General features: G+C 38.0%; 2 protein-coding genes across 4 annotated transcripts in view; one reads left to right on the top strand and one right to left on the bottom strand.

Moving 5' to 3' along the window:
* Positions 1 to 1,336: 1,336 nt before the first annotated feature.
* On the bottom strand, positions 1,337 to 8,150 carry grapa (GRB2 related adaptor protein a). Of its 3 annotated transcripts, none has more exons than XM_081383947.1 (6): positions 7,796 to 8,150; positions 7,603 to 7,700; positions 6,906 to 7,025; positions 3,092 to 3,260; positions 1,665 to 2,094; positions 1,337 to 1,495 (listed from the first exon to the last, which is right to left on the bottom strand). In XM_081383947.1, the coding sequence occupies exons 1-5, from the start codon at positions 7,871 to 7,873 to the stop codon at positions 1,915 to 1,917; spliced, it is 645 nt and encodes a 214-aa protein (XP_081240073.1). In that variant the 5' UTR covers positions 7,874 to 8,150; the 3' UTR covers positions 1,337 to 1,495; positions 1,665 to 1,914. The 3 variants fall into 3 exon arrangements, with proteins under 3 accessions (XP_081240073.1, XP_081240074.1, XP_081240075.1); XM_081383948.1 differs by having other exon boundaries at positions 1,337 to 1,478; XM_081383949.1 differs by lacking the exon at positions 1,337 to 1,495 and having other exon boundaries at positions 1,774 to 2,091; positions 7,796 to 8,065.
* A 3,293-nt stretch (positions 8,151 to 11,443) lies between these two features.
* epn2 (epsin 2) overlaps positions 11,444 to 25,967 on the top strand; it is a 31,752-nt gene continuing 17,228 nt past the window's right edge. Inside the window, exons 1-2 of the mRNA XM_081371135.1 lie at positions 11,444 to 11,634; positions 16,861 to 17,638. Coding sequence (XP_081227261.1) covers positions 17,044 to 17,638 — 595 coding nt within the window. The 5' untranslated portion in view covers positions 11,444 to 11,634; positions 16,861 to 17,043. The remainder of the gene's footprint in view (positions 11,635 to 16,860; positions 17,639 to 25,967) is intronic.

Here is a 25,967-nt window from a genome sequence, read left to right as displayed (position 1 = left end):
GTTCATAGCATTCACACGCTCTTACGTATATGGTCAAGTCCACAGGAGAATATGTCCAGAAGTACAAGGAAGAGAAGAAATAAAAAGAATTAACAACATTTAAAATTAACAATGTGAACAGAACAAAGATCAACTTAAAGTTCCCCTGGCAGATATAATCAGAGTTAGTTCTAACAGTCCTCCATCACCGTCATTAATGGTGCCCATCTTTCAATAAATATCTCAACGAATATGTCATATTTTCCATAGTGTAAATATTTCTTAAAATTGTTAGCCATTCAGCTTGGTTTGGCGACTCCTTTTAAAGCCGTTTTATTGTTTTCTTTGCTGCTACAGTAATATCTGTAATAAATACATATTTTTCATACTGTATCACAACTGGCTTCATCCCTAGAATTGCTATCAGAGGGTCTCTTATCAGTTCAATATTCAATACTTTATTAATAATAATGTAACTAATGTAAAAATGGATTTCCAAAAGTTATCTAAACAATGGGCATTGCCAAAAAATATGTGAGTGAGTAGCCATTGTCTCTCCACACCCCCTCTTACATTGACTTGATTGATTCGGATTCATTTTAGCCACAACTTGTGGTGTTCTGAAAAATATGTTATTTATCTTCCACTGAAATTCCTTCCACAAATTGGCATTGGTGACTTTGTGAGCCCGAGTACATATCTTCAGCCAAACTTCTTCACTTATTTCGAGCCGTAGCTCCCTAATCCACTTGTCTTTCACATAAAATGAATTATCTTTTGTCATTGAAGTAATGATTCTATCAACATTGGTTATTGGTTTCCACATATGTTCTCCACCCTGAATTTTTAATAAATACTGTTCTAAAAGGGAGGGCTCTATTAATCTGTTCCAGTTTGGGTGTGTGAGTATGAAGCTCCTTACCTGAAAAAAATCTGTTCTTGCTAATTTAAAAATCTGTTCTCAGTTGTTCGAATGATTTAAAGTTGTTATTACTAAATAATTGGTGAAGGTTGAAAAGTTTCCAATTGTTTTATCCTGCATCAAGTCTCAAGGGAAGAAAATCTCTAATGTAAGTAAGTGAATTTAAAACGGAGAGATCGCCTGTCAACGTAAACAACCAAAATGTCTCCTCTGGGACTCTGACTTTGCAGCACATCAGATTTTGAAATAATGGAAGATGAAAACTTCTTAATAATTTCATATCAAGTTTAGTCATTTCCTTCCTTGATCCAATAGCCATTTTGTGCCCAAACTGAAGATTATTGACGTGCATATTAACCCGTTTATATTCATTCATTATAATGCTAACATTTACATCATCAAAAGAAATAGACAACAATAGTTCTAAACAATATATACACAGAATTTCTTTTTAATAAATATAGCTTTTGTATTGTATTACTTTGTAAGCAAAGTGCAGTGAAGAGATTGTATTAATACAATTCAAAATCTATATATGCATTTTAATACACTACAGCAGTGTTCTTCAACCCTGCTCCTGAAGGACCCCCAACACTGCACGTTTTCTTTGTCTCCCTAATCAAACTCACCTGATTCAACTCATCAGCTCATTATCACATGGGTTAATGAGCTGATGAGTTGAATCAGGTGTGTTTGATTAGGGAGACAAAGAAAACGTGCATTGTTGGGGGTCCTTCAGGAGCAGGGTTGAAGAACACTGCACTACAGTATAAATGGAGATTATTTTTTGTACAGTGATGCTGGATAGCTTTTATCCTATAAAGCTGAAATGTGTCATTTTAGTGTCAACAGCATGATTACGTTTTAGTAACTGTCCATTTCGGTATGTTTGCGTGTTCCAAAGTCATTTTCAAACACACTTAGCTTGATGATTCCTGTCGTATTAAACCAATTAAAGATGCTAACAATCGACTACTGCTATGTACACACAGTGTTGTTATTCTCCTTCAGAGTCAGTGAGTCAGCTGGACGTACTCAGGGGGGAAAAAGCCCACACGTCCACGGCAACGACCTTTCCAGCGTTGAGAATCTGAGCAGTCCAGCAGGTCTATGACATCACCCCGCAGGAAGTGCAGCTGGGAGTTGAGCTCTGGATTGAAGTCAAACAGGGCATGTGCGTGATGGGGCCACTGCTGGGAAACAATAACAGACAAAGGGCATCATTATTGATGTGCCTACCTTCACATTTTCCACATTTAGGTCCCTTTTACTGTCATACTTTATGTGCCTCACTATTATGATGACACCTGAGATATTTTTCCTAGTTTCATTACTGATTAGTGTGTTTTTCCTGGTGTGGATTACATGTCATTTGGATAAATGGCAATCGGATATAAATGTAATGCTAACACTTTACAGTAAGGTTCATTAGTTAACATTAGCTAACTACATTAAAGTCCGCGTGAACCGGAAGTTGCAAACGACTTTTCTCCAGTGTTATGACGCATTTCCCAGTGAAACGGAATATTGAACAGAGGGCAGGGTTTTACTCTAGCGCTCCTCCTCTCCATCTCTGCTCATAACAGACTAACGGTTTGAGAGGAGTGGTTAAGCGTTGCCCAAACCAATTCCTCAAACCTACATCATCAGGGAAGGTCCTCCAATGCAGAGGGGAGGGGCATTTTCAGATTTTGATTAAAGATTACGAAGCCAAAACATTTTTTTGTGTGGATTGACTTGCATGGATGAATTGTTCACCACAAAACGATCAATTTAGGCAAACAAAGTAAATATGGTCAATTTTGATTTCATGTGGACTTTAATTATCATTACCTAAAATTGAACTGCACTTATACAGCATTTGCTAATCTTTGTTAATGTTAATTTCAACATTTACTAATACTTTATTACCTATATGAACAAACAAGGAATGACTGTATGAATCAATTAATCACTTTTGACACCTCTGTGCTCACGACTGTGAATACCAGTGTTTTTACACATTTGCTGTCTTTTACACTTTTCCCATTAAACCAATATTTTCTTGCTCTTTGGTGAAAAAACGAATGCTGTTTACAATCCGGCTTTCATTTTAGAAGCATTTAAGTATGACATTTGAATTGCTGTTGGCAAAATGTTGGTACCCAGTTCAAAAATATTTTCATAAGAACAATATAAGTGTTGTCTTACCTTTAATGCATGTTCTGTATCCCTCAGAAACACAGTCCTTTCCCTTGCAATGCTGTTGGTCTTGTAGTAGTCCACAAGCTGATTTAAGGAAGGGAAGATCTCCTCCCAAACAAAGTAATAGCCATCTCTATCCTTTAACACCTTGAAATGCTGTACATGATCCCCATAGCTGGTAAGAAGAGACCAAGATTCGAAATAAACACACAGCACTACAGAATAAGCCCTCATGTCATGCAGTGACACCAAAAAGGAGAAAACTTTTAGGTCACTTTTTTAAAAGTGCAGTGTGCCACTTCTGTGCCACTAGTGGCCACAAATGGAATTGCAATAATGACTGCTTCCAAACAGGTTTTCCAAACCACTGTTATTTTAGTTTGTTTACATCATAGTATTTAATACTATTTTGATTCAGATTTTATTTTATTATTAGCTTTTAGTAATTCCATTTTGAGCAATGCTGAAATTACCGGTACAATAAAATGCATACATTTTTCGAACGTATCAAACAAAATATAGACTATAACCATTTGGCAATGCTTAAACCAAAACACAAACTTTTAAACCAAAACATTTCACAGGAAGGGCTTTTTTAAAGGTCATGATACAGGTTCAAAACCGTAAGGATCGTCTCTGGACCGTACAATGGGCTTTGTTGTCTTTTTTGTCGCGTCGCATTGCACCGCTCACGTCCGGTGTAGACACGGTGTTAAACATCCTCTCTTATTTTTAAATTTTAGGATCTGTAAACAGCTGTACTCGGTGCAGGCCAAACATTTCACAACAATTAGTCAGCATGTCTTAAAAAAGTTTAGATGTGTCTTCGGCTGCATTAGGTTAGAAAGATCTTTGATGTCTTTAAGAGACTCTGCAAATATTCTTTTCAAAGCTGTGAGAACATATAAATAATTCAGCATTTGAAGCACAGCAAACTTTGTTCTTTCAACTGTATGACAAAGGCATGTGTAAAGACTAATTGAGCTTTATGAATATTAATAAGATATCTTGAAATTTCAAAGTAAAGTAGATCAAAGGTAGAAGCATGAGCCATCTCATCTCATGTTTGTGTGCTCACAATGATACACATCTCTCTGCTTTCTGGAACGATCAAATTCTTTTGTCACTTAGTTTACCTGCAAATAAACAAAATAAAAATAAAATAAAAAGTGAAAACCGTAATGTTGGAGAGCTTGTCTTTTAATAATCCTAAAAAGCTTGTGAATGTCAGTGTGAAATACTGTACTTCCTCAAAAGCTTCCTGAACGTCAGAGGGTGGATGGTTCATCATGCAGTGCTATTGAAGGGCTGATTAAACTAGTCACAAGCATACTCTTGAATTGAGTCACAAGTCCAGCTAAATTAGGTTGTTTTAACAGAAATAAAGTCTGATAACAAGTGCAGATTATTTCCCATGTAATGCTTTATACATACAAATAAAAGCATATAAGAAGCTGTGATTTAGTTTTTTTGTGAGTCATGCCACTAATGGCCTGAAGGTTTCTATGCATATGCTGGATGTGAGGTTGAGGACAGAAACAGTATTTAAATATAGATGGACATGAGTTGGTGGTTCGTCAGCAGATCCTGTCATATCTCTCAGCCATCAGTGTCATTAACAATGACCTACATTCAGCGCTTAAATCTTCAGTGCTGGTTTGGTTTGCAGCAAGGCAGGTACATCTCGCATGTGTTGTTGAGGTTACAGCAAATGGCTGTGGTATGTTGCATGGTCTTCAGTTTACTGCTGTAACAAAGCTGTTTTATTTGAATCTCTTTGATTGAAGGTTTAATGATTTTATCTAGGGAACAGCCCAGTTGCAGTTTTAGCTCCCCATTGCAGGATTACCTGCTTGTTGGCATTCTCTCCTTTCACTGAAGATGATTGACAGGCTGAACTACTCTCTGTTTTGACCCTTAAGCAACATAATGAAACCACACTGTCAGAAAAAAAGATTGTAAGTTAACAAGTGGTTGCTAGGATGTTCTGGATAATTACTCAGGTGTTGCTATAGGGTGTTACTGCATGCAAGTCTTGTGACTGCTGATGTGTTCTAGGTAATTTTAGCATGCTGATAAATAGGTTGCATTTTTATTGCATTGCTAGTTTCTTATTGTCTGCCAGGCAAGAAAATAGCACACATCTCAACAAGACCCATGTTTTGGGGTATCATTTATGCCTTTATTACAAACAGTGAGGTAAAAGTTGCATTTAAGAGTTTAATACTTGTGTTGTTTTTTCATTATAATAGGGATGTTTGCTTTAGCATGTGAACATATTGATTGCAATGATCCATCCAAGCTTAGTTTTGTGGTTGAGTCCCTCAGTGTCCCATTTAAAGACAGACAGATGGTTCACTCACTACTAGACATTTCACAGCTGAGTTATCATCATTTCATCTTCATTTGGCCAAGTGGAGTGACTAGGCCTGTGGCGCAGGGCCAAAATAGATACACAGCGCCTTCTTAGTATCAGGCCCCGGTGTTAACAGACCTGACTGATGCCCTGCAAACAGCAGAGGATATCATCTTGTCTAAGAAAAGAAATGGCATCATTACTCCAGTCTTCAGTGTCACATGATCCTTCAGAAATTATTCTAATATGATGATTTGCTGCTCAAGAAACATTTTATTATTTTCAAAATCCCTGGATATCTTCTTTAAAATGCTGGCATATATGGTCTCAGAGAAAAATGAAATATGCGGGAAGGTGAGTGCTGTGAAAAATAAAATAATGCCATCGTCTGAGGTTTCTTGTAGTCTCGTCAAATGAACCTGCTTCAAACCTAGATGACATTGGATAATAATGCCCAAAGTCATCAAAGATTTACATTTTTAAAATCAAAGGCATTCCAGGCATTCACATTGCTCATTTTGCACTATGGCCTTGATTTGTCAATTAAAGGAATAGTTCACTTCAAAATGAAAATTCTGTCATAATTTACTCACCCTCAAGTTGTTTCAAACCTTTATGAATTTCGTTCTTCTGCTGAACACAAGAAGATATTTTGAAGAATGTCGGTAACCAAACAGTTGATGGACCTCATTGACTTCCATTGTATTTTTTTCCTACTAAAAAATAGGAAATAGTTTCCGTCTGGTTACCGACATTCTTCAAAATATCTTCCTTTGTGTTCAGCAGAAGAACGAAATTCATACAGGTTTGAAACAACTTGAGGGGGAGTAAATTATGACAGAATTTATATCTACTATTCCCTTAACAGCAATCACATAGACAGTATGATTAGTAATCTGAATTGGCAGACAGGGCTCTCTCAGGGAATGCATAGAGAGTTTGTGCGTCACAAATTAGCCCTGGACCTGCAGACCAGCTGCCAATTCCCCTTCTCATGGTGTGTTTAATCTCACAATAACCCTAGCCGGTGCTTCCACACCTGAGGCCAGCCCTGCTCCAGACCGCAGTGCTGATTATCCCAGCCAGCTCATTCCCGGGATCCCGGACAGGCTCTGCCATCCAAACCCAACTCAGCCATCAAGAAGTGGATGGTAAAGAGCCGGACAGAATAATAATGTGATCCCCGCGCGTTTGATGAATTTTAAATGAAATCTGTGCTCCGACGTAATAGCTTTCTGATGCTCTCATTTTCAGACAACTTCATGGTACATTTTCTTAAGCAGAAGGGGCTATTGGCGTCCTTTGCGAAGTAGGTCAGATGGGTTTTGATGGACCCTACAATCTTTCTTCTTATTCAAATTTTAGTTATACTTTTATGAGATGTGCAGCAAACAACAAATTACATCGACCCCCACGAACAGTGTATAGGGCAGGCTTGGTTATGCAGGTTGGGATGCGTCTTACCTCACTGACATAGAGAATTCTCCAGGTGCACTCTCACTTTCTCTTACTAAGAAGCTTCCACATTCCTGCTGGCGCAGTCGATTCTCAGCTACATTTCTGGAGATACGGCCCGCAAACCATCTGTGGGCGAGATAAAGGGGAACAACAGCACTATTAGTGATGCAGTTAACATCTAGACAGGCCACATGTGTCTGGCTGTATACTGTCACATGATCCTTCAGAAATCATTCTAATATGCTGCTTTGGTGCTCAGTTATTATTAATGGTTATTATTATCAGCGTTGAAAAGTTTTCGTTGCTTGATATGTGTTTGTGGGAAACACATATCCTAATAGGAGATTTAGGATGTGTGTTTATACGGTAGTGTATACAGTATAAACTGACACTGTAGAGCTGTAAATTAAGAATTTGATGAGAAATGTTCGAGTTTACTGAAATTTCTCACATATTATAGTACAATTTTGGTACCAATTTGAGATTTACATGGGGATTTACATTTTTCTCCATCTGTGGAGCAGGAGGCTTCAGTAAATGTCACCATTTTCACAGTTTAATCTCATTGTTGTCTAAGTGAAGCAACTGAGACATTTTATTCCCAGGACCATTCTGCCTTAGTGAATAAAGACTAGTGAATACCAAAACCAACACAAGTCCACACAATATTTTCCAAGATTTACAGACATAAAATTGTACTTACGTGTGTGGCCGAACGCTGATATAGTTTTTAGGTACGTAGCCCTTCCTGTTAACCAACTCTGCTGTGTACCAGTTAGGATCATCTTCCTTATTAATGATCTAGTGGAAGAACAGTCAGTAAGCTTTGACCAGATCAAATCATTTGTAGCAAACAAAAGCTCTGTATGTATAATCCAACTCAAAACAGCTTATACCTTGAGTACATCTCCCTTCTGAAAGCTAAGCTCGTCACTTTCCGTAGCACAAAAGTTGTAAATTGCTATTGCTTCCATCCTGAGTCCACTGAGCTGGAGGTGAACCCCAAAAGACCAATATGGGTAGACGTCCCACCACAGCCACAAAATACTGAACGGAGGAAAGGATTGAGCCAGAGAGCATCCACACTGAAACAGACTGTCCAGAGACACGCTCACTGTCAAACACTGCACCCTGATAAATGAACCGAGAGAACTAGCAGAGAGAGAACGTGTGTGGGTCTAAAAGAGAGAAAGACAGAAAAAAACATGTGGGAGGGAGGCAGGGGTGGCAGTTCCTGTCTCAGCGTGCTCTAATAGAAGGAAATACAGCTATGTGAGAAACAGGAAAGTTAAAAAAATGATGGGAGGACGACGAAAAGAATGGCCTCTCGAAAACTTCCCCTCATCAGAGAGCCGGACCTGCGTATTACAAGTAAAGAAAAACACATATGTGTTTGCCAGACTGCTGTTTTATGAGCAGATCTGTAGTTTGTAAAGGTATCTGGTTAATCTGTGTTAGGCTTGCATATTACTACTCCCATGTCTGGAAATAGCTGGAGATGAATTATATCAGCTGAGGAGCTCATCTGAAAAGAGTATATGATTCAAAGAACATGTTTGTTTCTAGATGAGCAAACGTCCCCATAGAGCTGCATGACTCACAGTACACCTCTCATGTTCCTCTATTGGTGGTGCTGTTTAATCCTGAAATGTACATGGACGTCCCATTTTGGCTATATTTCTCACATAAAGTGGTCTTTTCTTTTGATCTCCTCAGTTATGGTGCCCTTGAACCCTTAAGTATTTGAATTAATACTTAATTATAGCTTCAGCTATGTTATCAGCATGTAGACATATACTTTAATATCACATTGATATCCATATTTATATTTAAAGAATGATCGCAAACTGTCATTTATAAGATGCACAATGAACAATGTTCTAACATGAACAAAAATTAATACAGGGTAACTACATTGTCCTTTTTATGCATGTTACATAATAGCTGTACTTATTATATGAATAACAATAAATTACATGCAACTAACTTAAAATAAACCCTATTCCTAACCCTATACTAAGTACATGTTAATTAATATTACTCAGTAGGCTACTTAAATACATAGTTATACAGTAACAAGGACACCTTCAAATAAAGTGTAACCATATACTGTAACAAATGTATCGCTCATTGCAGTTAATGTTAGTTAAATCATTAACATTAACTAATGGGACCTTATTGTAAAGTGTTACCAGTGAGGTGTAGTTCACTCAAATGTATTCTCACACACATCTAAAGTGTCATTCAAATTTATTTTTCATTGACTTATCCACTAATTAAGATGGCACACACTAGATATCACTACCAAATTCAACGAGTCTATCATTGGCTATATAAGAGGACCATAATGGCACTCAGTATTGCTGTTTGAGCTGATGTTATGAACACTACCCGGCTGGGCGAGAGTTTAGACTTAAAGAAAGAAGGTCGCTTCATAAGTTATCACTTAAACATGATATATCTCTTGTATGTGTACAGATATCACCACATAAACTACAAATTAGGAAATCAACTCAACAACATTTTCCGTGACTTAACTGTTACTTCATCTTGGAAACATTTTGCACCACAAAAGACATTCTGTGAATGTCACAGCAGCTCTCAGATGTAAGAGTGCTTGTGAGAAACAGCTTGGTGTGAAGGTGTGCATAGTCAGTTAAGGTGCTTATGTGTGAGAGAGTTTATTGCCGGAAACCTCTATAGATACACTCTTAAAATGCTAGGTTGTTTCAACCCATGTTTGGGTCAACGTGGGTTGAACAATATATATATATGAAAGCCCTTTTAGTATTTAAAATGTAATTATATAAAAAAGTTCCTGAGAAACTTACTCATCAATATAAACAATCATATGAGGGACAGAAAACAGGGCTTCCTGAGCATGAAACAAGGAAACCACAAACAAAGGAGTCACTCTGTAACAGGGTGAAAGATATAGTTGCACCACTTTAAACTTGATTGCTCATTTGACTCAGTGGTGTATGATTAATAAAAGCAAAATTTAAACAATCCTCATTTAAAAGAAGTCATGCACTGTATTCTTTGTCACCAATAGACTGGAGCGAAACATTCTTCTAAACAAAAGAAAATATAAAACCTTTAAAGGAATAGTTCACTCCAAAATGAAAATTATGCCATCATTTATTCATCCTCATGATGTAACAACCTTGTATGACAAGATTTTTGTGTGTCTGTCCATGCAGTAGTACTGTAGTAGTCCATTGTAACCAAAAACTTCATTGCCATGTGAAGAAAACTATGCAGATTGGGACATTTTTTGAAATTGCTAAATGGAAACTACTGTTTTGTTTCTCGGTAGGACGTCACATGCAGTGTCTGTGTGCAGAAATAAATGCAGGCATGAAAAGAGCCACACGGCTCAACCACACGGCTCTGATATGGTCTGTTTACTTTTAGATTCACTATACATTTACCATATTCTATAATTAATGAGATTATAATACTGAGATTTAATATCTGGAGGTAAAACTGTGGCAATGTATAGACTTATCTTACTTACTTTTTTTTTTATTAAATACAGGTCTAATTCTGTACCATGAGGAGGAAAATCTTTACCATGCTGCCACTTACTGGTCAACTCATGTCAATACTATCAAATCTTTTCTAATGTAGCCGCCCAAAAGTCTAGGCTGTATGTATGACATGTAACTAAACATTTTTCTTTTGCTTATCGACATGCATTCAAGAATTTACTTCTGACAATTGCCATAGAAGATATGTATTTGCTACTAAAACATCAAATTATGCAGTCCGAGTGTGAAAACCTAGTATCTCAGATAATCCTCAGGCTTGAAAGGGAAACCAGCAAGTATATGTCTATCTATTCAAAGCAGACACCTCTAAAAACTCTTTATTATTATTATTATTAAAAATACTACTGATATTGCTTTCACCATTACTGATATACTACAGTGACTATGTAGAATAGTAACTTCAAAGTAGTAAAACTAGTAACTTGGTAGACACTACTCTCAGAAAATAAAATATAAAAGAAAATACAAAAGAAAGATTGTTGGAAATCCAAAGATTGATTTGTTTTGGCTTTACATTATTAACCATTACTGTGGCGTTCAGGTGGAAAATATTGTAGCCTACATTTTGTTCAAAAAAGGGGGAATGTTATTGTATTTTATTAATATTAGGCTATACAAATAATGTTATTATTCATTTACTTTGTAAATTTTCTTCTGAGACACAGTTACTTTAAACATGATGAGAATATTAAGTTTATTTCCTAGAAAAAGTCCATCAGGGTCACAGTCAGATTTCTCTAATTTCACCCCACTTGGGGGCCACATTCCACCGATTTTGATCAGTTTCGGGAATAAGTCTCACGATGACGAAACCTATGCACTAATTTCAGCTGAACATCGTATAATGTGTGTCTTGGTGGACTTTGATGGCCTTGAAGAGGCCGCGGCGGTGAAATTTGGGAAATAAACAGTTTTAAGAATGAAACCCAGTGAGTTTGGTCACACCCTTTGGCTTGTCTCGCCCCTCCTGAGGAGGATGAATGTGCAGTCAGACTCAGAGCGCCATGTTGAACGGTGTGGGTGTCACACACACATATACACACACACACACAAGCCCAACACACCAATACTAACGCTCACCTCGGCCGTTTCTTAGAAAATAAAGTTTCTATATCTCTCATACGAGTAGTCTGTACTTATGCCGGGTGTTACCCCCGGTCATCATCAGCACAGGAGGTTTGGTAAGTTATTGTTTTTGTTTTCTAGTCGCTTCTCTCAGTGCGGCGATATCTCCACCGAGTACCACACATTTCGGCTTGAGGTTTAACTAATTCAGGAGGTTATTTTTTAAACAAACACACTTCTGGAGAGTGAAGGACTATGATAAAGCGACGTTTTATTTGGGGTGTGAGTGGAATTAGAGCGACACTTGATTAAACTAGCAAGTTAGTCAAAGCATAGCCACAGTTAGCTAGCCCAAGCGGCTAATACTTCAAATCACTTTGTAGCTTTTAAAAAGTCGTTTTCTCTAAAAATAAAACATCAAAACCCTACAATTCAGGTGTGCTACGTCTTTCGACATTTTTAACAACATTATATTTGCAGCATAAAATAGTTTAGTTTTTAAAAAGTTCTCACAGTTGATGAAACTTTCGTCGTGGTTTCAGTAGCTTGCTAACGTTAGTTAGCAATTAAACGTTAATAATGGAAACGGTCTAAAGTCGTCAACGTTGCTGTTTTACATCTTTTAAAACACACACGGACATTTAAGCGAAGGTTTAGTTTTTTATTTTTGTCAACAATTGGGCGTTTTATGGGTTTGGTTTTGCTAACGTGCTAAAGTTAGCTTGAAACTTAAATACATTTGTTACCGGCCTTATTTGGTTAAACCGTTGGCAACAAGTATCCGTGGGATTTTGTGTTTTTATAGTAGTTATACATTCAAATAGAGTTGTAAACACATTTTCTATTAATCTCTAATCTTGGTCCATTCAGTATAGCTGTAGGTATAATTCCTCTAGCAATGGTATCTTATATAAATATTTTACCACGACCTGACTTTGGTTTATACAGTCCTTTCTTGAGATGTTAACTAACAGCTTTCTGCTCTGAACAGATTTACGGTGTTTCTAATTCAGTATTGTTGTAAGTGTATCTGTGAGATTACTGTGTAGTCACAAATCATTTGCTTAAGTTTGTGTAAAGACGGATTTGTAGATTGACCAGTTTGTTTAGTCGACACTACAAAGATTGTAGATAGTGTGACCCGACAGAACCGATTTATCCCCACAACATGGACGTTTCACACAGTTCCCCGCTCTGATCTCCTGGTGGACACACCCGTGATCGAGGAGAATCATTTTCTGTTGTTTCTATAATCAATTGCTGTATCTTCATCTTTTAGTGTTTTGCTTCCTGTAATTAGACAGACAACTGAGTAATAGTCGATCTTCTACCTTATGTAGCAACTGAAGTGGAATTTACCAATTATCATGTCTTAAAAAAAAAATTATTTAGAGCTTGAACATAGTCAACAGACTATAACATTGAATATATTACATGTGTAATTTCAAGGACATTCTATAGTTTTATAGGACACAGTTTACATGAAGTGGCAGAACCGGCTGGATTACCCGAAAGCAGATTGCAGTGCTCATGCGCCCACTCTCACAAGCTCTGGCTTATGTGAAATTCACCTTTCCTTTTTCAGTTTGCCTTGCAGGCCTACTGGCCTACTATGGAGGAATTCTAGATATGTGTGTATTTCAATTTCCCCCCTAATGTATGTAGTGTTTTATGTACAACATCTTTACACCTGCTTTTTCTTGCTGCTGGATTCACTTTGCCACCATAGACCCTTCCTTAGCGCTTCCACAATGGATCCTAAAGAGGCGAGACATGCTGGCGCTTGCCATGCACACTATCTTTTGTTTGAATTGAGTCATACCTGGTTGCGCTGTCCTTCACAGCTGTGCAGAACTTGCTTTTGGTGTTTCTTATGCAGGATTTGTATTCGCTGCATGGGTGTCATGCAGCCAGCCATGGATCGGCATGGCCTGCGCATGTCAAATGATGGAGGAATAGGTCACATCAACTGCTGTGTGCAGCAAGGTCACCATGATTTTGGTGATTTTTGCTTCTTGTTGCTTTTCGCTGCTAAAATGATGTTGCCTATGTAGTGTGTGCTGGTTTTTGGCACCTGTATGTTTGTCATTTTGCATTAGGTATTAAGGGTTGCTTATTGTTAAAAATTTATTTTAAATATTGTTTCTCTTCTTGGAAAATGGACCAAAAATATAGAAGACTCATTCTGCGCTACACAGATTGTTGTCCAATCAGATGTACTCTGAAATGAGATGGCACGTAGTGATTCATGATTCATTGATGACAATTAAAGCTTATTGGCTGTTTAAAAGTAAAGCATGTCTCACCCAAACCTCCTGTTTCAACAGGCAGTGCATCAACACAGAAAATAAAACTGTGCTTGTCAAGCCATTTAATGTGGTCTTTGTATTTTTATATGGTAATGCTTTTTAACCGTGCTAGGAAAAATTACATTCACTTTGCTGTTAAGGGTAAAATATATTTTTCAAGGAGATATTTAAGTTCTCAGAATAAGGACTTTCTTTTTGATGGTACTAGATTTTTGTAGTCGGAAGAGGCCATTCACATAGACCTTGTTTCTACAACTTTTCCAGTGTTTTCCTATGTAAACGGGTTTGAGGCTAGACGGATGTCTTTGACTGTCATGCTCACATCATGTCTTTTGCAGCATCTCGCACATGACACTGCATTCTAAAATTGCAGAGCAGATCAACTGAGTTAAACTTTTAAAAACACATCGGACGACCTTGTGTGTTCTAAGTGACCTGAAATTATTAGCTTTGTTTTCAGCCCAAATTTATTGAGAATTAGAGGAGAATGTTGATTGCATGCTTGGCTTGTATGCAAAAACAGCTCTTCACTTTTCTGTTAAGAAGAAAATGTTATTGTTAGTTCAACCTAATGTTGAAGGCCATTTCAAAGAGGTATTCAACAGTTCGCAGAATAAGGAAGCTCTATTGCGATCTGGTGTTGACCAAACACCGCTGTGATTCCTCAAAATATGTTCATAGCAGCATTTCCATGTAGTGTGAGAGGAGTGTTGTCAAAACTGAATATTGTAGATGCAGATCAGGTTCTTTGGCACTCTTGTCTCAAATGTTTTAAAGAAGCATTTATGTGTTCCAAAGTATCCTAAAGTATTGATTCATTAGTAGAAAATAGATGGTGAGTACGTTTACATGCACGTGCTTAAAGGAGAACTCCGGTCAATTTTAACATTGAGCTCATTTTTTTGTACATTTGGAGTGCTGTCAATACAGAGAACAACGACAAAAATCGGTGTTGCCTACACCGAGTTATTCTATTTTTAAAATTTGCACCCTATTGACTTCAATGGGGCAAGTAGTAAGCCTGCTTTTTAGCCTCTTAACATCCTTTAAGTGTCATTACAAGTGCACAGAAAATGTGAGTGATTCCTTCCGAGTGAACATGGGTGAATCTGACTGCAGTAGATGTTAGAGATATTAATAAAAATGAAGTTAATTCAGCCAGCGCTCATACCTCTGTTTACATCCTGTTTTCGGTGGAAGGCCATAGTAATCGATTGTCGAGTTCACGCGCATAGGTTTAGTGCCTATGATCACGCGTGTGAACTCAACAATCGATTACTATGGCCTTCCACCGAAAACAGGATGTAAACAGAGGTATGAGCGCTGGCTGAATTAACTTCATTTTTATTAATATCTCTAACATCTACTGCAGTCCGATTCACCCGTGTTCACTCGGAAGGAATCACTCACATTTTCTGTGCACTTGTAATGACACTTAAAGGATGTTAAGAGGCTAAAAAGCAGGCTTACTACTTGCCCCATTGAAGTCAATAGGGTGCAAATTTTAAAAATAGAATAACTCGGTGTAGGCAACACCGATTTTTGTCGTTGTTCTCTGTATTGACAGCACTCCAAATGTACAAAAAAATGAGCTCAATGTTAAAATTGACCGGAGTTCTCCTTTAAGCCGACATCGCGTGCGGTCATGTAACTGCCTTAAACCGTTTTCCTTTATCAGCGCATGGCCTTAAACTGCTTAAGCATAAACCAATCGAACCAGCTAGATTTTTGCCCATTACCCCGATTTCGCCTGGCATGTAAACGCCTAAACCTGCATTCTGTCAGCTTATTGAAGTGTGCACGTATGATATGTGACAGGAAACCATTCTTATAAGGAAGATTTCAGCGCATCCAGCCAAACTGTCCTAAGACATATAAAAATGTGTTCTCATCTTGTGCAGCCGAAGACAAGTGGTATAGTTGTAGAAACTTTGGATTTCATCAAAAATATCTTAATTCAATACACTGATTTTTGGTAGTTATCAGCGGATTGGTGTGCATGTAAACACGCTCGGTGCTGCTCGCAGGACTTGCTATGCTGGGTCTCTGGCTCTGCTTCAACACTGATCACTGAGACTCCTTGATATTGGCGGGACATTGCCAGACCTGTTCTTTTAGTATGGAGGAGGCCACCACTTGCCTTGGATCCGCACACAGACCCGGGCCTGTGTACTGGCTTCCTGGGCCCCCGTCACAGTGAGAGCCTCTGGAGCTTTGTTCCGGTAGTGATACAGTTGCCCCTCTCTTCCTCTGATGTGCTGGGTCTGAATTGGTCATTAAAGCAGCAGATGTTTCATTAGGCCGTGGCTGTATTCATGTGTATGCGGGCTGGGGGGAGAGGCAGTGGGGGTTGCTCGCAAGGCAGCGCTCTATTGGCTCCTCCGTGGGAGAGCAGGAGTCACATTTCAGTGGCTTTTAATGAATTTATAGGATAGGTTGAGATGTTTTGTTGGCAGTGAAGCATCACGGTGTGCTCAGGACAGGAAACTTATATTTAGAATGACTTTGATGCTTCATTTGTGCTAGCAGAGACGACTGATGCGTTTGAGCTCAGAACATGGATTGTTTTTACATGCCGTACTGTAATGGAGAACGAAGTATGGTGCAATTACTTTTGGGAAATAAGATGTCTTCCCACAGAAGTGAGTGTTGTGTTACCGTAAAGATGAGTAATAGGAAGAACTTCACACACTAAGCCGCCCTTCTGTGTGTGCACAGTTATGTTTTACTCCACACATACCTGGGTGGTAGACTTCTACTTGAGCTTAGATTGAAAATGGAACAGCTGTGATCCATTTCTCTTTATCTGAACTGTGGTATCAACAGGAAGAGCAGCAAACTACAGTTCAGGAATGGACCATTAAACTTCTGTATGTTCATGTTACGCTTATCAACATGATCACTTTCTTTTCTTTGATAATTGCCTTAACTGTTTTTATGCACACTAGATTTTATGTAGTAGTCCACTATTATGACTAGCTTCTCGTTTGAACCTTTTCTATTTCTGTCTGACATTTTGGTTTTGTGTTTCAGGTAATGGAGGAATTCATCGAGCTGGCTTCCTTCTCTGTGTGGAAATGGTTTTAACAGGCACAGAGTAACAGAGAAACTGTTCAAACGGATAACGTGTTCAAACGATTGCACAAAGGACTTCTTATTTGTTTTTAAGCAAAACTTGTTTTTTATTTTCAATTATTTTTAACACTACACGCCACAATGCCAAGCTCAACTATTCGGAGGCAAATGAAAAATGTGGTTAATAACTATTCAGAGCCAGAGAAGAAGGTCAGGGAAGCGACTTCCAATGACCCGTGGGGCCCCTCCAGTTCTCTGATGTCAGAGATCGCCGACCTCACTTACAATGTGGTGGCCTTTTCAGAGATTATGAGCATGATTTGGAAGAGGCTGAACGACCATGGAAAGAACTGGCGGCATGTGTACAAGGCCCTGACTCTGCTTGACTACCTAATCAAAACGGGCTCTGAGCGAGTGGCCCTGCAGTGCAAAGAGAACATCTTTGCCATACAGACGCTGAAAGATTTCCAGTATATCGATCGGGACGGCAAAGACCAGGGCATCAACGTCAGAGAAAAGTCCAAGCAGCTGGTGGTGCTACTGAAGGATGATGACCGTCTGAAGGGTGAGCGCTCCCAGGCCCTGAAGACTAAGGAGCGCATGGCACAGGTCGCCACCAGTGTGGGCAGCAACAATCAGATCAGCTTCGGCCGTGGCTCCAGCCAGCCCAACCTCTCCACCAGCTACTCGGAAGAGTACGGCAAGTCTGAGGGTTCACCTGCATCATATCATGGATGTAAGTTTCTTTGGTTTGTTAACTTACCAGGCATGGAATCCAAACATTTTTTGGTGCTAGCTGTGGGGTAAAATGGTTTTAAATATGGTAAAAAGTCTGTAAACTGTTTGATCTGATCAAGCCAGATATTTTACCAAATATTTAAAAATCTGTTATAAATATTCCATGTTATTTTTCTCTACCATGTAGTGTTTTTGTGAACCAACATCAGAGTCTGATTGGCTCACAGAGCTACGTAATGAAGGCTGTGACAGTTGAAAGCATGAAGTGTCCTATATTCCACACTTGCTTTTTTGGGGGGGGGGGGGGGGTAAATAACTGTATCATCTGAGTATTTGAAGTGCACTATCAGTGAGAACACTGCTCACACTACGGAGCTGGATGATTCTGGATAAATTGAGAATCATGATTAAATTCTCCCATGATTCTGAATAGACAACTAAACGATAATGTCATTTAATACAGTTTCTGACAAAATGTCAATGCTGCAGTCTGTATAAAATAATTATTGAATTTTGATTTTTCTTTATTCCGTTGGAATGAATGATTTATGAGTCATCCATAAATACCTCACTTGTTTAATTACTGGATGAATCACTGTTTTTGAACTAATCTTTTGAATGTCACTTGCCATGTTTCCATCCACATAATTGTATGCAAATTTTGGGATGTCACATAAAAAGATGCAGAATGGAAACAGCAAGATGCGCATAGATGTGCATAAAAAAATGAACGCACTTATTTGAGGCGGATACTTTTTTTTCATTCGATAAGACGACATGCGCATAAACTAAAATGGAAACGCATATCCTAGAAAAAAAATCCTTTGATCGAGATTGTGATCTTTTAACAATTAAGCTTGCAGCTCTATCACTATTTATACTACAAATAGAGATTACGAGAATTTGTCCATACATGCGCAAATTGTGACGTACCTTCTGTGTTGAGGTCCCTCTAGAACCCTAAAACTATGCTATTGGCTGATAGAACATTTGATGGGTACTCAACCTGCACAAAATATTAGCAAACATTGCAGCTTTTGATCAAGCATTACAAACAGCAACCTTCTGGAGTCCTAGAGAGACTCGTTTCACTTGACAGGAATAATTCTTGATACTGGCAACGACACGTATTCATCTTATTCTTAATGTAAGAGTGGGCTCGACTATTGTAACTTGATAGTGTTTGAGGCTTCCAGTCTCATCCGCTTCCAGTTATTTTAGCTGTAAAAAAAAAAAAAGTCCATTATGCTGCTTTGATATTGCATTGCTGCTTGACTGTTTTTTGTCATCATATTCTAATTTATTATCGTAATCACAAACACACTAGTTTGTAGCACAAATGATTTAACCATTTGCTGCATTTTGTTATTCTTCCAGTTATTTACTATAGTGGCTAATGAATCGGAAGTGCCCAGTAAAAAAAGCTTAGTTCCGCGTTGCAATATAAGGTGAATAGGACTTGATGATGGGCATTTACATTTTTTGGAAATGTATTTTTCTGCTCTAATCTGCATGCTCAGATTTCATGTGGACTTAGTCATAGCTATTTTAAAAGAACCTTGTATGTTTCTGTTGCATATTTAAACAGATGCACAACAAAATGGTTGTAGTGTCAAAGTTTACCATATTGTATTCAGACCAGTTCCAGGATCAAGAGTTTTTTTTGGGGGTTTTTTTGTGTAGCAGGTTTTTAAAATCGCTGTAACTGTGGAACTAAAGCTTTTTTAAATGCTACAGGATGCATTATTCTTTAGGACCATATTAAGCCCTTTACTGACAGTAATAGGTTGGCATCCTGCTGATCTTTTCCCTTTATGTCTGAAATGTTGCTGTTAATGGCAACAACTAAATCTGGGCTGGTGCTGTTGTAAAGGAGTCAACTTTGTTGAATTCATTTTGAGAAACTCTGCACACCTGGAGCTTTGACCACATGGGGCAAATTCTTTACACTGCAGACCAGGAAACTGCTAGTCTGCTGTTACCCTGCAGGAGATACATCCTCTGTTGTGCCTCCCTGCAGCACTGAGTGGCTGTACGTCTGCCCCGGACAGCTGCGTGCCGTTCATGTCCCACCCCTTTCCCTGAGCTCATTGCAGGAAGACAGAATTCCTCAATTCCCAGAGGTCTTTTGCTCTGTCCCGTGCTTCAGGGAGGAAGCTGTCTCTCTCCCCTTTTCCTTACTACCCCCAACTCCTTTTTTATACAGGATTTGATAATCTTCTTGAGAATAGTCAGCCAGTGTATTTTAATGACCCACATGGTGTAAAGTTAGAAATCTAAACATACGGTTAAGTTGTGTGTCCTTTGTCTTCAGTTGCATTTAAGTGTGTTTGATTAGGCAGAATGTAGTTGAAAATAAAGAGTGTGTGGGGAGCTTCATAGCACAAAAGAGTCTGTAAACAGCTGAGTCATTAAAAAAGGGAAAATTAGAAGAAAAGCTGATATGTTGGCAGGAGTGTTTTGCATTCCAGTGCTAGTTTCCTTGTATTGTTTCTCTACAAACTGTAAATGGGCTCTCGGTCAAATCTTATTCACACTTCAACAGACTGAAGGAAATTAGAACATGGGTGCTTATGGGAAAATGTTAAATTAATTCAGTGTTGTGCGACAGAAGCTTTTTGATATGATTTTCTAGCGTTTAGAAAGTAGAAAAATACATTGTAAAACTAATCAATATGAATAGAACGGTTTTCAAAAGAGACACGTCACTTTATATGATCAACAGATTTAATATATGATCATTAGGGGTGCAAGATATATCGGCCGCCGATATAATATCGGCCGATATGGTCATTTTTTTTACACATCGGTATCGTTCCGATGTCAAAATATGGCCGATGTGAACAGGCCGATATTTGACGTGTGAAGTTGAAGATGAAGTTGACGATGCTGACTCGCGATCTTAGCAGTAGTGAATGCACCTGAGAGAAATACACACTTCATACAGATGACATAAGCAGAGAACAGTCTGTTTTCTTTCGTTTTGAATTGTTCTGTTTAAAAATAGATGTTTCAAGCTTTCTATATATGTCTTAGGTCTGTGAACTACGGCAGGTAGGTTTCGGTTCATTTGAGACGCGCTTCAGTTCACGCGCCGTCGCCTCCATGTCCTTAAATAATATTTTCTATTATTTACTTCTTATTTATTTTGGATGAAACATTGATCAAAATTAAGATACAATTAATACAAAACGAAATTAAATTTAAAGACAGGCTTTGTGCTTTCTGTTTGAGGTCTCTGTGAAAGTTTTAAAGCTGTCTTTTAGTGCTGCTTTCAGACGTGCGTAACAGAGAACTGTCCCGTCAGTAACATTGTTAACGCAGTTATGTTTTTTCCCTCTTCATGAAACATTTTTGATTGATCGTTTTTTGACTCGTAGATATTTGAATATATTGCATGATATTTGATACCCGTTCGAATTAGATTTTTCTCAAAAGTGACAGCACGTGTGATTTGTGGATTACTGATAAGCGCGAGTGGAGAAACAGGCGTTTATTTATTCATTCTCAGTGTTGAGAAACGTAGCCTTCATGTGTTACGTTATTGTGTTTATAATAACTAAAGTAGCCTACCTAATTATGTTACATATTTATTTTGTATGAAAACTAGCGCGTTCGTTACTTATGGATTAAAAAGTAGGCTACCGTTGTATCAGTGCTGCGCGAGCTCTCCCTCACAAACACGGACGCGCGCACACAGAGAGAGAAGATAATTGTAAAATGAAAAATTGACGGGCTAAGTTTAAATTTTGTTCTTGCTTGTTTTTTTTTCTATCAAAATGTCAGAAAGCATTTTGTATTATCCATCCGTGTTTTAAAATTCGTTAAATGACGGACGTTTTACTGTTAACACAGCCCATATGTCGGATTCGTCTTATAGCCTTGTTATTATTTTTAGAATAAGTGATTCGTTATGCTATTATTGGACTCCTGTCTATTAATTGTCAACTGTTTTCTATAAATGTTTGTATTGGCTAACATTTATTCAGCTAATGCCTGTCCTGTTTAAAATGTGCAATGTTCAAAGGCAAAGACAGCACGTCACAAATAGAAGCCCTTTTCCCTGTGGTATTTAGTGTCATATTTGGTTATTGGAATAATAAATTAAGTAGCCTATCTTAATTGTACACAATGTTCCTGTTTTTTTTTTCTGTTTTCTAAGGGTTTCTTAATTTTAGACAAGTTGACCAGCACACATTATATGCAATGCAATATAATGCATGTTTCGTATGTGTGACATATTTTGCATAGCCTACAGGTAAAGATGCCCAATATCAGTCATTTCTAAAGTTAAAAAAAAAAAAAAAAAAGTGTTTTGGAAAATAGCTCTTTATTTGATAATCATTAAAATTTGTTTTCTATACAGAGATATCGACATCGGTAAATATCGGTATCGGCCATAACAGCAATATTAATATCGGTTATCGGTATCGGCCACAATTTTCACATCGGTGCATCCCTAATGATCATATATAAAAATTGATCAGTGCACACAAATGGAGACCAAGAAGCTCAAATGTGATTGCTTGATGTGTGAATTTAAATGGATACAATGACAAAGATAAAAAAAAGTTATATTTTTAGCATATATTTTTATGATTTGGCTGGACTGCAAAGAATATTTTGACAATAAAATTTGGATATTGTTTTTAGCAATTAAAACCAGAAGCACAATATCAACATTGGCATGCGATCCTAAACAAAATAACCTATCAAAAATGAATAGCCTAATGTGGATAGAAATAGCCTACTATCCGAATATGTTGGTTGTACTTAATTGGAGTGTACTTTCCAAAATTACTGGTCATGCATTTACATATTACCCTAAAAATGTTAATACAAAATGAAAATAATTATTGTGTCTTTTGGTGGTACTCACAAAATCCTTTGTAGTTTTACAATCTTCTTGTGATAGTCCTGCAGTGTGATATGAAAAACTTAATCTAAAATTACTTTAAACGGCATTGTGCAGTTATGCAGTTTTCATATTAACTTTAACTTTAATGTTTGTTTATTAATTTGTCATACCACAGGACCATTTAAATAAACAAAGGCTAAAGGTTGTTTGGGTATGAAGGTGATCTGTTAAATAATCTGAAATTATAGTTATGGTGATTTATATATAAAATTTATTATAAAATCTTTGTGGAAAAAAGTTTGTCCATTTCATTTTGTAATAACCTGCATGCAAGTGTATTACTGTTTAGTCAAGTGAATTGTAATGTGACTACTGCTTATAAAACCGCTGACGGAAAACCTTTAGAAAATCCTCTCTAGTTTCTAAATTAGAAACATATTCATATGAAGTCATTTTCATATGTCAAAACAAGCATTTCCTCCCCTCCCCCCTTTCTGCACGCTGTGTAATTTCTGTGATGTAATGTCATTTTAAGGTGTCCAGGGCATGAACATGGTACTGAAAACATCTCCATTGTCAGTTTCATGAATATAAAAAGCTCTTTGTGTTGGTAAATAGGGGTGGGTTAACTAGGGTCCTTTGCATCATGACCTCGAGCCAAACACCCCCCCCACCCCCCCAGAAGCTTTTTTTCCATTGGTCGAACATTATTAAATTTAGAGCTTATTTTGAGATATCAGCCGAATGACTGAGTGCAGGCGCTAATGGATCCTATGATGTATCTCGTAAATTACCACACTAATAATGCCCAGAATGGTACCAAACTTCTACAGTAGTACAAATAGGTTCTGTACTCATAAAACGAGGCATTGGAAAGTTTGTTAGTACATCAGGAGTTTATTTAAATAACACTTGCCTGATGGCTTATGCTACCGCTAACCCGGACGAAGACCTCACTTCCGTGATTTGAGAAAAAAAAAAATCTGCATTTACTCACTTTCATGTTGTTTTCGTGCGTCGAGCAAGCATTTCAACATCCGTGTTTACTACAGTATGCGCGTCGCTGTAAATGTGTTCATCATATAAGGCTATCATGTCTCTTCAGAAGACTTGGATTTGGATTAGACCACTCGATTGATTATTTTACAATGCCTTTGACATTTTTTGGGATCTTTTACGTTTTAGAGGAATGGACTTTAGTTTTACATAGTTTTTTCCAAGGCTATACAATTCACCCAATGTTATAGCCTTGGAAAAAAACTATGAAACAACTCTATATCGCGATCACATCGGTGTTTCGATATCTAAATATAACAATGTATCGCCACACGGCCACACCCCTATTGGTAAACTGTGTGTGAGATATTCACAGGTGCAAACAACCAAGGGAAAGTATTTAGAGCTGCAAAACTCAAATGCTGCGGCGCTTACTATTACTATTTTTCTTTAACCCCAAGATTGGTTGCGGAGCAGTGTATGGTTTAATTTGCTGTGTCATTTAGCAAAGGTTTTGATCTTGTTTTAAAGAGCATCTTGCAGGTAAAAAAAAAATCTAAATGAATATATAACCGTGTATGAAAATACCATATGAAAAGATAATGCAGGATTTAAAATGTTTTAAAACGACATAATGACACCAATTTAGTAGATAAAGTGAGCGTTTCTTTGACTGCTCGTACAAACCGCTTTTTTTTCAACATCGCGTCATTTTACGTCACACGAGGGAGACGTGTGCTGTGCTCTGCCGCAGCTCAGTGCAGAGTAGGTTGGTATTCAGTAAGAGCGGTCGTGAGTCAGTGTGTTTTCAGTAGTTTTTGTATTTCAATTTATCATCGTCATGGTAAATTTTTGTTTGTGGAGCTTGCAAAAACTCCAGCCTGTCAGGACATCGAGTCCACCGGTTTCCTAACAAGAAAAAGGACGGTGCTATCTTTCGTGCCTGGGTGCGGGTTGTGCAGGTGAAGAGACGGGATTTCTCTTCCGCGTCGGCTTCGGAAAACGCGGTCGTGTGTAGCGTTCACTTCAGATCGGAGGATTATCGTCCCGGCGATATGAAGGAGTTCAACATGGGATACCGAAGTAAGAACCGGGTGAGACTCAGAGCTAGTGCGGTTCCTTCAGTGTACGCATCTTCGGGTTCTCCCGCTGGATGTAGGCGCGAGCACAACATCAACTGGCAAACGCAATGTAAGCGGAACGAAACTGAGCTAACAGTTACTCGTTATTGTGTTTGTGTGTGGACCGTTTATCAGTTTGGACCAGTGCAGCGCGAGCCTGATCAAGCAACACTGTAGCCTAACTGCGAGATCCAGTAAATAAAGAATTCGCCACTGAAGTAATAACATCGCTGCGAGATCTAGTGAGAAATATTCACATTTCTCCGTTATTAACGAATCAAAAGCGCTGACGTGAAAACCAGGAATAAACATTGTGCAATGAATGAACGAACTATCCAGTGTCCATAGATTAGCAACATTCACCATGGCTTTACTGTAGTAACACTAACTGCAACCATGGAAGTTTGGCATTTTCCACTAAGGCCCAGTATGCATCCACCTCCCTGCATGACTTTCCTCAGCTGTAAACATTGCCTCGCATTTCCCACACAAGCACCTATGGAACAAAATATGTATCAGGAATAAATATCTCTCTGTCTCTCCATGAGAAACTGCTAAGTTATATCACGTAACGTTAGTCTGGGCGGATATTAATGAGCATGACAAACGCCTGATCAAAGCTTAGTTTCTGTTATTGTAAGTTCCAATATGTTCTGTCTAACATTAATCCTGGCCTGTCCCTGCTCTCTTGGCAGCCTAGCAGGCTCATAATTGTATGGCTGTGGTCCGTCAACAATTTCCTCAGCGTCCGAAATGTCATTGCAATCCATATTTCCCTGTTGTTTGAATCGACCGCTCTCCCTCGTGCTACGTCACGACTCTCGCCCGTCACGCCCATTTTCAGATGCGGAAGTAAAATTTTCTCACAAAAACGACTCCAGAAGCCACTGTAGCATATTTATAATTTTTTTTTAAAGAAAATCTAGTTCCTACATTATTTTTCTATACATTGACTTGTTGGGTCTTTTAACCTGCAAGTTGCTCTTTAAATAGATTCTGGATAATTCACGTTAGCCAACAATAACATAATGCAGCCAAACTTTGCTCATGTCTTCAAACTCTTCAAACATTGGTGTCTATTTTATTTTGTTTTTTGTTTTGTTTAAATTAAAAAGTTAAATTATTAAATGAATCTGTCATACAATGTGACATTTATTGCATTTTATCAGAATCTTGGCCACATTTTGAAATATTTTTTTTTTTAGAATATAAATGAGATTACATATAGTACTATTAGTCAAATATCCAGTTGTGTTTTAAATAAGAACAACTGCAATTTGGTTGTACATAGTTTTAATGTCAGATGTCAGATTTGATGAACAGAACCATAGTTATGAGTGAAATGGTGAGCC

Source organism: Scardinius erythrophthalmus, assembly GCF_964197995.2.
Source record: "Scardinius erythrophthalmus genome assembly, chromosome: 1".
NCBI classification, from domain to species: domain Eukaryota; kingdom Metazoa; phylum Chordata; class Actinopteri; order Cypriniformes; family Leuciscidae; genus Scardinius; species Scardinius erythrophthalmus.
Note: the sequence above shows the minus strand (reverse complement) of the source record. Positions and strands in the feature narration are given on the sequence as shown.